The sequence below is a fragment of the Rhinolophus sinicus genome, linkage group LG10, assembly GCF_036562045.2.
Source record: "Rhinolophus sinicus isolate RSC01 linkage group LG10, ASM3656204v1, whole genome shotgun sequence".
Classification (NCBI taxonomy): Eukaryota; Metazoa; Chordata; class Mammalia; order Chiroptera; family Rhinolophidae; genus Rhinolophus; species Rhinolophus sinicus.
In genome coordinates, this window is record NC_133759.1 from 71,613,149 (window position 1) to 71,626,689 (window position 13,541).

At 48.5% G+C, this 13,541-nt stretch overlaps 1 protein-coding gene across 4 annotated transcripts in view; it reads left to right on the plus strand.

Annotated features, from left to right (window-relative positions):
- Positions 1-13,541, plus strand: part of PHYKPL (5-phosphohydroxy-L-lysine phospho-lyase) — a 25,816-nt gene continuing 12,275 nt past the window's right edge. For 2 of the 4 annotated variants that reach the window (XM_019711012.2, XM_019711015.2), the window contains exons 1-8: positions 1-116; positions 1,009-1,127; positions 2,070-2,229; positions 5,190-5,264; positions 5,823-5,910; positions 5,991-6,107; positions 7,513-7,595; positions 7,874-8,099. In XM_019711012.2, the coding sequence (XP_019566571.2) occupies positions 58-116; positions 1,009-1,127; positions 2,070-2,229; positions 5,190-5,264; positions 5,823-5,910; positions 5,991-6,107; positions 7,513-7,595; positions 7,874-8,099 (927 nt within the window). In that variant the 5' untranslated portion in view covers positions 1-57. Of the gene's footprint in view, positions 117-151; positions 485-1,008; positions 1,128-2,069; positions 2,230-5,189; positions 5,265-5,822; positions 5,911-5,990; positions 6,108-7,512; positions 7,596-7,873; positions 8,100-13,541 lie in introns of those variants that run through there. The other 2 variants (XM_019711016.2, XM_019711014.2) reach the window with 2 other exon arrangements.

The following is a 13,541-nucleotide window of genomic DNA, read 5'->3' on the forward strand; positions in this document are numbered from 1 at the left end:
CGGCGGGGCGGGGCCGCGGCGCCTCTCGCGCAGGTCCGCGGACAGCCGCCAGACGTCATGGCTGCGGATCAGCGCGGGAAGACCGCGACGCTGGCTGGGAGGCAGCGGCTGCTCAGGTACCGAGACGGCAGCGCGGGCGGCGCGCACGCACGACGCACGCACGTCGGGCGCAGAGCCCGCCGACCACAGCGCCGCCTGGCCTCTCCAGGCCCTAGCTTTCTTGGTCTCTCAGGCTCGGCCTTTCGCAGCCCTTTCGGGCGGCCGCTTTCCCCACTGCGTCCTCTCCGGCGGTCCCCTCGGCCCGGCCTGAGGCTCAGGAGGCGAGCCCACCCGCAGCCGCTGCCGGGTTTTCGGCAGCGTTTGCTCCCGGAGAAGGCCTTTGCCTGGCATCTGGGAGAACCGCGCCCAGGGGCAGCCCGCCCCAGGACCTGGATCCGACCTGAGAGTGACCCAGGGAGGACTGAAGTTCAGACGGAGGGTGGAGGTGGGGAGTTGTTTCACAAGCAGCCTTAAAGAACGTCTGACCTAGACTTGTGCGAGGGTCTCTTGGTGGGACATGGGGCGTGAGGCCGCCTTGGGGTTGGCAGCTAGCAAGGTAGCAGGGTCACTTGGCTAGTAAGAATCATTGAGGGCCGCCCGCCAGCCACCTAATGTGGTGTCCTCCTTTACACCATCCAAGCAAAGAAACACTGCTGTAGAGAGCCCCCCTGGGTCTGGGGCGGCCACCTTTTCCCGGGATTCAAGGGACTGATGTGGGCACATGCGGAAATGAATGAAGCCACGTAGCATTCAAATGACTTAATTATTAGCAACCGGTTATCCGCTCCTTTTCCTCCTTTCCAGTCAGTCACCTATGGAGTGGGGGAATTGGAGGCAGGGAAGCAAAATGGTGCCCTTCAAGCTTTTGTCCTTTCCAGAAACTAGAAGGGGTGGGGGAGGCCTGTGACGGGTGGACTTCTCCCTTCAGGTCTTCAGACATGGCTATCCACTCCTTGCTTCTCCCCACAGCTCATCCTGCAGACTCTTTTTTCCTGAGGATCCTATTAAGATTGTCCGAGGCCGAGGGCAATACATGTATGATGAACAGGGGGCGGAATACATTGACTGCATCAACAATGTGGCGCACGGTCAGTACCCTCCCTCAGGCTGGCAGGGCAGGAGAGCAGGGCACAGCTGGGAACTGGGGCCACGGGTGACTGAGAGATGCAGTCTCTGGTGTAGCGATAGAAGTCTCCAAGCAGGAGCTGTGCTAAACCCGGCAGGAATCAGAGCCAGGTCCCGGGATCGAGTTCCACTCTGATGGCGACCTCAGAGAGCAGTTGTCGGCCCAGCTATGACCAGCAACGCAGCAGGGCAAGGCTTCAGCCCCAGTGACCATCTCATGTCCTGGGCGAGGCAACTGAAGTAGGAATTCAGTTATCCAGATGGAGCTGACAGAGGGGATGGAAAGCGAGTGTGTGACTCAGCAGGACCTTGGAGGCTAATAAAGTAGAGGCTAAAAGCAGGGATTCTACTCCCAGACTGCCTGGATTCCTACCCCTATCCTTTATTTACTAACTTGGTAATCTTGGGCAAGTTACTTAATTCTCTGTGCCTCAGTTTGCTCATCTGCAAAATAAACATATTAACAGGTACCAACCTCAAGGTGTTTTGGAGGATTGAGTAATTTGCTTTGAGTGTGCCTGGCACCAGGTGTGCTCCCAGTACATGTCTGCTGTTAGCATAACCTCTGGCTAACTGGCAGTCATTACCTCCAGCCCCCACTGACTGGTGAGATCAAGCCTGCTGACAGACACCCCACCCCCATCCATACCCCAAAATACCCCCACCAAAGATGGGTTTCTAGATAGGATTTCTGCCAGAGAACTTTTTCTTCTGCCAGAGTCTCAGGTCTTTAGAGGTCTTTCTAGACCTTTCTAGGTCTCCCTTTCCAGAACTGTCATCTCTTCAGACTCCTCTCTTTCCTCTCCACCTCTCCCTTTGGCCGTGTTTACAGATTGGGGCTTGGGGAGGTGTGGTGGGGTTGGCTGAGCAGAGCCAGCTATGTGATGGAGGTGGCCCTCTTCCAGTTGGGCACTGCCACCCTTTAGTGGTCCAAGCAGCACACGAACAGAACCAGGTGCTCAACACCAACAGCCGATACCTGCACGACAACATCGTGGATTACGCGCAGAGGCTGTCTGAGACCCTGCCGGAGAAGCTCTGTGTGTTTTACTTCCTGAATTCTGGGTGAGTGCACTGTAGGCGGCACTGGCAAGAGAGTAAGGTGACAACAAAGGGAGATGCTCACGTGTGCGTAGTGTGGTGTAGCCAACTGAGTGTGGACTGGAGGAGAGGTAGCCCTTGCTGCACCGGTGCCTGGACTCCCCAGCCGTAGGCCCTGGTGCTTACTCTGTCGGACCCAGTGTCCTGGTCTCTTAGTAAGGGATGCCATTACCTCCCTACCGGGGTGCTTGTTGGGGTTTAGCGAGGTGATGTGTTCCTTTATTACTGCCTTAGGAATGCACAGGCACAGTGTGGGGGCTACAGCCAAAATCCCTTTCTATGGCTTGCTCAGTACAGAACAGAAACATCAAGTGATTCTTCAAAGAAACAGTTACAAAGAAGGGTCATTGGTGGAAAAGTACAGGGTATAATGAGTCATAGAAGCAGTGGAGGGACCTGGCCTGCTCTGAGATGGTCAGGGAAGGCTTCCCTGAAGAAGTGATATTAGCCTAAGAGCTGACTAGGAGATAAGTAGACAGGAGGAAGGAAAGGTGCCGCCCACTGTGTGGTAAGTGTTCTTGTCAAGGTTGGTCACCACACAGCACAGCCTGTGCAAAGGCCCTGCAGCAGGAAGGGTCATGGTACCCCGGCACACCTGAGGAACTAAAAGGCGGCCAGTGATGGAGGGGAGAGGGTGTGAACGAACACTGGGGAGCGAAGCAGAGCCCATCATCTAGGGCCTTATCAGCCAAGTGCAGAATCTGTTTGTATCCTAAGAACATTGGGAAGCCATCAGAAGGGTGTAATCAGGTAAGTGATGTCATCAGGGCTAGAGGAGAGCAAGAATGGACACCATTAAGCACCATTTCAGTGGCCAGGAGACAGGTGGTAGCAGCTCACACTAGGAGTGGCAGTGGAGAAAGAAATGGCAGGTAATGGTGTGCACAGAACCAGTCCTGCTTCCTAGAAGAGAACATTCCAACAAATCGTAGGTCATGGCATTTAGATTATCATAACTATTATTTCCATTATCATTGCCATTTATGTAGTACAGTCATCAGTCCCTGCAATAACTTATAGAAAGTGGAAGTTACATGTTCATTTTATAGATAAGGAAACAGCAGTTCAAAAAGAGGAAATAGCTTGCCCAGGGTCATCCACGTACGTTTCAGTTGCCCAGGGTCATCCACAACTGAAACCTCTCTGGGCAGAGAAGGGAGTTGGGTCCAGGAGTGGGGAGCCTCCTTGCAGTGGAGGAAGGGACATTACTTCACCAGATTTACTCTGCAGAGTCCAGTAACTTCCATGTTGCCAAATCCAGTGGTCTCTCTGCTGCCTTTGTCTTACTCTGTCTCAGAGGTTTTCACAGAGTTTCCACTCTTCTGGAAGTGCTCTGGTCTTGCTTCCAGGATACTGTACACCCCTGGTTTTCTACCAGCTTCTCCTCCTCTGTCTGCTTTGCCAATTCCTCCTCTATTCTTTGGAGCTGGTCCTCTCTGAGCCCTCTCCTCTTTTCATTATCTCATTTGTTCCCCTGGTGTTACATATGCACGTGCTGGTGACACCCAAAATGTGTCTCAAGCCCAGATGCTTCCCATGTGTTCCAGCCTCATGGTTCTAACTGCCCGCTGGACTTCTTGAACATATCCAACTTTACGTGTTCAAAAGGCAGTCAAGAGCTGATTGTCCTCTGCCAACACCTGGTGTGGGACCATGGCCCTGGCTCTCCTTCACATCCCCAGGCACCTGCCCCAGACTGTTCCAGGAAGTCATCCCCACCTTGTCTCGCCTTGTAACTGGCAGCACCATCTGCATCTCTGCTCAAAGCAGAAACCCTCCACCCAGTCCTGCATCAGGCCCGCCTCACCTGTCTCCAGCCACCAGGGCCGCCACCACCTCTTACCTGCCTATCTTCCTTCTTCGTCCCCTCATGTCCACTTTAATTCCCTTCTACTCTATTAGACACACACAGCCAGAGACTTCCTTCTCAAATGGAGGCCGAGTCATGTCTTTTCTCTGATTAAAACTCCTCAGCTTTGCATGGCACTGAGACGAAACTCCTGGCTCCTTCCAAGGGCCTGTGAACATGGCCATGCGTGTGTCCCTACTTCCTCTCCCACACTGCCACTGGCCTCCCTTGGCCTCTCTCGGTTCCTGAGCACACCAAGCTCTTTTCCTTCACAGGGCCTTTGCATGTGCTGCTTGCTGTGCCCGGAAACTTCGCCCTGAGGACTCAGTGCATGTGTTGCCTCCTCAAAGTGTCCTTCGCTGACCCCGTCTGACCTGCCATAACAAAATAGCACAGACTGGGAGGCTTAAACAACAGACATTGATTTTTCCACAGTTCTGGAGGCCAGATCTAAGATCAAGGTGTCAGCAGGATTGGCTTCTTTGAGGTCTCTCTCCTTGGTGTACAGAAGGCTACCTTCTTGCTCTCTTCATATGGTCTTTCCTCTGTGCACATAAGCCCCTGGTATCTCTGTGTTCAGATTTTCCCTTCTTATAAGTTCATCACTCAGGTTACAAGAGGGCCTATCCTGACATTCTCGTGTTAACTAATTACCTCTTTAAAGGCTCTATCTCCAAATACATCACATTCTGAGGTACTGGGGGTTAGAGCTTCAACATATGAATTTTGCAGGACACAATTCAGCCCACAGGACCCCTTATCTACAGTAGGACTCCATCTGGTTCTCTTGGGGCACTTATCAAAATGATCATTGTGGTTTTTTTTTGGCTTTCATGGTACATAGTAGAATATAAGCTCCAGGAAGTTCTGTTGTACCTTCTATTTTTGCCCCCAGCTCCTGGTACATAGAAGGCATTTGATAAATTTTTACCAAATGACTAACAAACAGTGTCCTGAATCTTCATGGCTGCTCGCAGGGCTCCGCCTTCCCTTGGATTTCTCTGTAGAGAGCAGGTCTCCAGGAGGAAAAGCCCTTGGACAGCTGTCTGAGCGGTGCCTCCCTTTTCTATTGTAGGTCAGAAGCCAATGACCTAGCCCTGAGGCTGGCCCGCCAGTACACAGGACACTGGGATGTGGTGGTCTTAGACCAGTAAGTGCTCTTCCCAGAAGCCTGGGCCCACCGCTCACCGAGGATCAGCGAGGCTCTGTCTTTCGGTCCCTTGGGCTGGAGGGATGAGGGGCCATGGATACAGACACCCCCACACACACCAGGGGCTCTTTCCTCAGGTCTCTTCTGGGAGGGCAGCTTCTGGGGAGCAGAAAAAGCTTTGTGAGGGGGTGAGCATGGGTCCCACATTTGCGGTATTAAAACTGTTCCGACAGCAGCTCCCATGTATTGAGTATCTGCTGTACAAGGCGCAGGCCCAGGGTTAGAGCCTGAGCACATTTTAGATTCATTACAACACTGAGGAGAAGCCCCCCACTTTACAGAGCCCAATTAGCCACCATTACATAGCCAGTAAGCAGCCTTGTAGGAAGTGTTGCTGAGTCCACGGCCTGTGCTCGGTCCCAGCCGGAGGACCCCGGGGGCTGTATCAGAAAGCGTGGTCTTCCCTGTGTGTCTCCTGAGGTGGGTAGACAGTTGTCAAGGCCAGGCCAGGCACACGTGCCACCTGAGCCTGAGCCCACCCTCCCTTTTCCTCCGCAGTGCTTATCATGGTCACTTGAGCTCCCTGATTGACATCAGCCCCTACAAGTTCCGGGACCTGGATGGCCAGAAGGAATGGGTCCATGTGGTATGCACAGCCCACGGGGACCCCAGGTCGGTGCCCACTCCCAGCCTGGATGACACAGCGCTGTCATTCCACACACACAGGCACCGCTCCCAGACACCTACCGTGGCCCCTACCGGGAGGACCACCCCAATCCAGCTGAGGCGTATGCCAGCGAGGTGAAAAGCGTGCTCAGCCGCGCACAGGAGCAGGGCAGGAAGGTAACCACATCCGCACGGGTCCAGTCCAGCAAACAGTAACGTCACTTCCTCTGTCGCCAGCCCGTGCTAGACACTGGGAACGCTAAGAGACTCAGAACCTGGCAATCTGGTGGGGGGAGCGGGTATGTGCTCAGCAGAGTTTAGGTAGAGATGTGTCCTGGGAGTTACAGGAGACCCAGGGCCCAGGCTGGACTGGTGTGGCTGTGGGGAAGGGTCCTTGGAGGAGGCGCTGCCTGATTTTAGTAACATAATGTGAGTAGGACTTAGCCACTCAAGTGAGGTGTGGAGCAGAAGAAGAAAGGCATCCTGAACAGAGGGGCAGCCTGCGTGGACGTGAGGAACTGCGTGAGTGTGGGGCCGGGCTGAGCAGGCAGGAATGAGCCTGCAGAGGCAGGCGGGCCATGTGCCAGAGGCCCACAGGTGCCGTGCTGAGGGCCTGGAGGCCGTGCCCACCTTTGAAGGGTTGTAAGAGGGAGCGTAATAAGACCAGGGCTGCACTTGAAAGGGGCCAGCCTGAGGGCAAGTGAGCACTGGGAGCCCCCATCCAGGCCAGTGTAGCGGATGGAGGGCAGGGCAGTGGCAGGATAGGCGTGTCATACCCCAGAAGAACAGCGGCTCTCTGGCAGGCCTCACTGAAGGAGTGACAGCCGAACACAGGATATATGGTGAAGGCAGGCAGGCTACGAGGCCAGATCCGGGAAGCCTGGCCTATGCATTTGAGTGCTCTGCACCCACTTATTTAAAGCCAGAAAAGAGATTGCTCTGGTGGCAGCAGAGGTGGGGGACCGGTTTTCCACCCCATTGGCTTTTCCCTCATCCCGGCAGCCTGTGAAGCAGCTCCAAGAGAAAGCACAGTTTGGAAATCATTGCTGTAAACAAAAGGGGTCATGGAAGGGTTTTAAATAAGAGCCACAAGCTCAGTGTCTGGATTGAGGCATCACTCTGGTGACCAGGGAGGGTGCACTGGAAGAGGCATCCAGTTCAAAGGCACCACAGGAGGCCAAGGCAGAAATGGGCAGATCTGCTGGGAGCTGGGAATATGCAGGCGGGTGGGAAGGAGTGGCTGCAAAGGTGGGACACGGGAGTCAGGCTGTGCTGATGGATGGATGGGCTGGGTCAGGGATGGCAGTCAGCACCTGGGGGCAGTGAAGGAATGGGGTTACGGCGAGAAAGTGGATTTCATCTGCAGCATGCTGAGTCCAGGGGTCTGGAGGCAGCCAGGTCGTAAGAGTTGCTTTGAGGCCTGAGAGAAAACAGTCACAGCCCCTCAGAGGTGATGTGGAGCCCGAGTGGGAGATGCAGCGATGACGGTAACTCATCCTGCTTAGAGCCAACATTAGCAGGACTCTTAGCTGCTGCTCAGCACTACCACGGCCGTGTACCTGACATCCTGTCTCATCCACAGATTGCTGCGTTCTTCGCTGAGTCTCTGCCCAGTGTGGGAGGGCAGGTCATCCCCCCTGCTGGCTACTTCCCGAAAGTGGCAGAGTGAGTAGGTGGGTCGGGCTGCCCCAGGGAGACCGAGCTGTAATAGGGTTTCCCAACCTTTGTTCCAAATTCCAACTTCAGCCTTGCCTGTTTGCCAGATTTTTCAAAGCCCCTGAAGAAATAGTGGCCCCTAGAAGGCCAGCCATTTGCCGAAGGCCCCCGCCTTTCTGTTGGCAGAGCCCAGGATTCAGAGTCCCAAGACCAAGACCTGCCAGCTCCTGCTCTGATCCCTCTCACCACCGCCTCCCCTCCCGTCAGCAGTTTGTCCTCTGCTACAGGCACATCCGCAAGGCCGGAGGGGTCTTTGTTGCAGACGAGATTCAAGTGGGCTTTGGCCGAGTAGGCAAGCACTTCTGGGCCTTCCAGCTGCAAGGGAAAGACTTTGTCCCCGACATTGTCACCATGGGCAAGTCCATTGGCAATGGCCACCCTGTAGCCTGCGTGGCCACTACCCAAGCTGTAGCGAGGGCATTTGAAGCCACCGGCGTCGAGTACTTCAACACGGTGAGTGAAGGTGTGGGGTCCAGGAAGCACCGTGGGTTCCTCAGACAGCCCGCTTATCCTTAATGAGCAAAGGCACCAGCCTGGCACTGTGCCACCAAAGACAAGATGCCGTCAGGGCGTTACACTGGGTCAGAAGGGGGAAAAAACACAAAACCTTTAAAACTTAGCATGAATCCAAAAGCTGTCACAGGAGAGCATGCTCGTAAAATATATAGCAAGAGTATAGGAGGCCGTCTTGCCCTTCCAGCAGAAGCTGCTTCCTGTGTGCAAGGCCCTGTGCTAAGAGCAGATTAAGGCGCATGAGGAGCTGTCGCTGATGCATGGTCTAAGATTAGAGTTCACACTGGAGGAGGGCGGGACCCCTGACCTTGGGCTGCAGGGTCAAGAGCTTTCCCTAAGTGAAGTGGGTCCTTGGGTTGCAGGAGAAGCGTGTTTGATGGCACTAAGAGTACAGCTGTGTGGTGGGCGAGGGGACATGGTCACCAGGGGCCTCATCGTAAAGCGCCGAGGAGGCTGTACTGATCCTGAGGCCAGTGAGGAGCCATGGGAAGGTTTAATCGGGGAGAGACGGGATCTGGAATACACTTTAGAAGGACCTCTGGCAGTCAGTGTGGAGAAAGGGCTGGAGTAGGCAACTGGTCCAGGCCAGAGAGGAGGAGGCCCACACTGGGCACAGGGCAGAACTGGGAGGGCCAGAGTTGGGGGGGGGGAGCAGGGGGGAAGAACTCACTTTGACTTCCCCCCAAAAGTCGGTGGGAATTGGGGCCTGAAACATGTCAAGCTTTGGCAAGATGGTTGGGATTTGGCAGAGAAGGTCGTTAAGGGCGAGGGCTGGGGCTCTCCGCAAACTGTCACTCTGCCCAGGTGAGCCTCTGTCCTAGACAAGTTCACCGTTGGGGGCAGACGGGCTCATAGACCCCTGCTCACAGTGGCACAGGGAAGGGTTTCATGGAAATAGGGTGTTGACATGGCCCGCCATGCACAAGGGATGTGGGTGGGAGGGCAGAGGGGTGCGGGGGGAGCAGGGGAGGCTCTGTGCGGGTGTGGGGGGGTGAGGAGGAAGGAGTATGTTGTGTTGGGGGAAAAACCACCCAAAGGGGCAGGAACCTGGTTGCGTCTCTTTGTCTTACTTGAAGTGCACATAGATTATGCCATCCCTGGTTCATGAAAGACTCGTCATCTGGGCCTGCATAGCCTTTTTTTTTTACTTTTATTATTTAAGTAATTTTAAGTATTATTTAAGTATTATTTAAGTGTTTTTCCAGGACCCATCTGCTCCAAGTCAAGTAGTTGTTTCAATCTAGTTGTGGAGGGCGCCGCTCACAGTGGCCCATGTGGGGATCGAACTGTAAACCTTGTTGTTAAGAGCACTGCGCTCTAATCAGCTGAGCTAACTGGCCACCCCCAGAGCCCCCTTTTAATCAGTTACTTTCATTAATGATCCAAGCATCTAAGAAGCCATCGTCCCAAATAAAAGTTAGGACCTTGACAGTAACCTGCATCTATCCATATGGTTGTTCCCAGTCCTTGCCTCCCCCCGGCCCAAGGAGCCATCACTCTGAATCCCATGTTCATTAGTTATTCTAGCTGTTTTTGAACATTTTAAGAAGTGTGTCATGCTATATGTAGTCTTTGGGAATTTGTTTTGTCCTCCTAGCATTGTATCACTAAGAGTCACCACATTGCTTGTCCCTGAAGTTCATTTTGACTGCTGTATGATACCCCGTTGTGTAAACATACCACTGTTTATTTGTCCGTTCCTGTTGATGTGCTTTGCAGTTGTTCCATGGTTTTTGCCATTATGGACAGTGCTGCTATGAACCATTTTTATAAGTCCCTGTTGTACATGTGCAAGAATTTTTCTTAGGAATACACCTAAGAGTGGAATTTCTGGGGCTTTGTTCACCTCCATTTTAAGAGACAATAACATCTGTTTTCCAAAGTAGGTCACAGTTAACACCCACCAACAGGTATAAGAGATTCTGTAGGTCTCCGTCTTCTTCAACACCATTTAACCAAATGGGGGGTAAATTGGAATAGTCTTGATATGCCATTCCTGATTTCAAGTTATGTGAAGCATCTCTATATGTTTATTGGCCGTGTGTTTCGTCTTCTGTGAAATGCCTGTTTTTCCTTTTGCCCATTTTTTTTTTATTGTTACCAGTGCTTTTCTTATTTATTTGTGGGAGTTTTGTGTGTCTATGTGTACATGTATGTGTGTGTATATGTGCATTTGTGTATGTATGTATATATGTATATACACAGACACAGACACAGGCACATATAGGTAAGACTTTAGTTATATGGGATTCTCGAAGCTTTATATTTCTTGGGTTAGTTCTGGTGAGTTATATTTTCCTAGGACTGTTTCTTTCATCTGAGTGTTCAACATTGTTGATCTATGGTTATTATTAATACTTTCTTAATATATTTTTAATCTTTATCATTATGTTCCCTTTTCATTTACAATATTGTTTCTTTGAATCCTCTCTTTTGTTTGCTTTCATTGGGGTTCTGTTCTTTTCTAATTTCTTAAGATGGATACTTAACTGTTTTCTCTATTAATATAAATATTTCAGCCTATAACTTTCCCTCAAAGTACAACTTTTACTTTGTAGCCCACAAATTTTAATACATATGATTCCATTATTGCAGAAATTCTCAAAAATGTGATCTAGATCCTGAGGAGATACACACACACACACACACACACACACACACACACCCCAACCACAAGTTCTTTATCCATTTCATCCATCAATGGACACTTACATTGCTTCCATATCTTGGCTATTATAAATAATGCTGCAGTGAACATGGTTTGCTGATACCCCTTTGAGATAGTGTTCTTATGTCCTTCATATAAATACCCAGAAGTGGGATTGCTGGGCCATGTGATAATTCCATTTTTAGTTTTCTGAGGAACCTCCATACTGTTTTCCATAGTGGCTGCACCAATTTATATTCCCACCCACAAGTCATAGGTGTTCCCTTTTCTCCACATCCTCGCCAATACTTGTTATTTCTTGTCTTTTGGTAATAGCCATTCTAACAGTTGTGAGGTGGTATCTCATTATGGTTTTGACTTGGATTTCTCAGATGATTAGTGATGTTGAGCCATCCTAGTGGGTGTGAAATGGATCTCATTGTGATTTGTATTTCCCTGATGTTGAGTATCTTTCCATGTGCTTATTGACCATATATATATATATAGATATATAGATATAGATACATCTATATCTATATATCTATATATCTATATATCTATATCTATTTTCATTCTTTGGAAAAGGTCCACTCATATCCTTTACCCATTTTTTAATTGGGTTACTTGTCTTTTTCTGTTGAGTTATTAGAGTTTTTTATATGTCCTAGATACTTGATCCTTATCAGACATAATTTGTAAATATGTTCTCCCATACCTGAATTGTCTTTTCACTTTCTTGGTAGTGTCCTTTGAAGCACAAAGCTTTTAATTTTGATTAAGCCAATTTATTTTCTCTTTGGTTGCTTGTGCTCTGAAGTCATATGTAACAAACCGTGTCTAATCAAAGGTCATAAAGATTTACACCTGTTTTCTTCTAAGAGTTTTATAGTTTTAGCTCTTACATTTAGGTCTTTGATCCATTTTGAGCTAATATTTTGCATGTGGCATAAGCTAGGGGGTAACTTGACTTGCATGTAGATATCCAGTTGTCCCAACACCATTTGCTGAAAAGACTATTCTTATCCCACCAAATGATCTTGGCACCCTTGTCAAGAATCAATTTACCATAAACGTGTGGGTTGTATGGGTTTATTTCTGGACTCTCACTTCTACTCCTTTGAGCTGTATAGCTGTCCTTCTGACCGTTGCATACAGTCTAGACTTTGTAGTATGTTTTGAAATCAGGGAATGTGAGTCTTGCAATCTTTGTTCTTCTTTTTGAACATTGTTTTGGCTATTCTGAGTCCCTTGCATTTAAATTTTCAGAATCAACTTATCAATTTTTACAAAAGGCAGGTTGGATTTTAATAGGGACTGCCTTGAATCTGTAGATCAATTTGGTAAGTTTTAACAATATTGTCTTCTAATCCATGAATATGGCTGTTCGTTTATGTAGGCCTTTTATTTATTTCAATGATATTTTATAATTTTCATTATAAGTCATGAGCTACTTTTGTTGTTTATTCCTATTATTTTTTATGCTTTTATAAATGGGATTTTATTAATTTCATTTTCAGATTCTTCATTGCCAGTGTATAGAAATACAATTGATTTTTGGATATTGGTTTCGTATTGTTCAACCTAACCTTGCTGAATGCATTTATTAACTCTGTTTTTTTATACATGCTTTAGAATTTTCTATGTATAAAATCATATCATCTACGAATAGAGATAGTTTACTTTTTCCTTTCCATTCTGAATGACTTTTATTTCTTTTTCTTGTCTAATTGCCCTAGAACTTCCAGGATAGCGTTGAATAGAAGTGGCAAGAGTGGACATCTTGTCATGTTCCTAATCTTAGGGAAAAACATTCAGTCTTTCACCATTGAGTATATTGTTTGTCAGTTTTTCATAGATGCCTTCTGTCAGGTTGAAGACATATTTTAGTTTTCCAGTGTTCTTTTTGTTATTTACGTCGTTTCATTCCACTGTGGTGAGAAAAGATACTTTGATTTTAAGCTTTTTAATATATTGACACTTGTTTTATGGCCTAATGTAAGGTCTGTCCTGGAGAATGTTCCAGGTTCACTTGAGGAAAGTGTTTATTCTGGTGGGATTTTTTTGTTGTTTTGGTTTTGGTTTTTTGGGGGGCCGGGGGAGGGGGCGGTTGGAGTGGAGTGTTTTGTATATGTTAGGTCTAGTTGATTTATAGTGTTGTTCAAGTTTTCTTTGTCCTTGTTAATCTTCTAATTGTTTTATTGAAAAATGAGATTGAACTCTCCAGCTATTATTGAATTGTGTATTTATCCTTTCTATTCCATCAGTTTTTGCTTTATGTATTTTGGGACTCTGTTGTTAAATGTATGTGTTTGTAATGGTTATATCCTTTTGACGGATTGATTCTTTTATCATTATAAAGTGTTTATGTTGCTAGTAACAATTTTAATCTTCAGGTCTTTTATGTCTGTTATTAGTGCAGCCACTCCAGCTCTCTTGATTACTGTTTGCATGGTATATCTTCTCCACCCTTTTGCTTTCAACCTACTTCTGTCTTTACCAGTGCTCTTTATTTCTTCATGTGGATTCGTTATTGTCTGATATCTTTTCATTTCAGCCTAAAGAAATACCATTATTATTTCTTGTAAAGTAGATCTGCTAGTGACATTTTTTTGTTGTTCTTTTTTTTTTTAAGTCTGGAATTATCTTAGTTTCTCCTTCATTTTTGAAGGATATTTATACTTTATATAAAATTCTTGATTGACAGTCTTTTTCTTTCATCACTTTGAATATGTCAT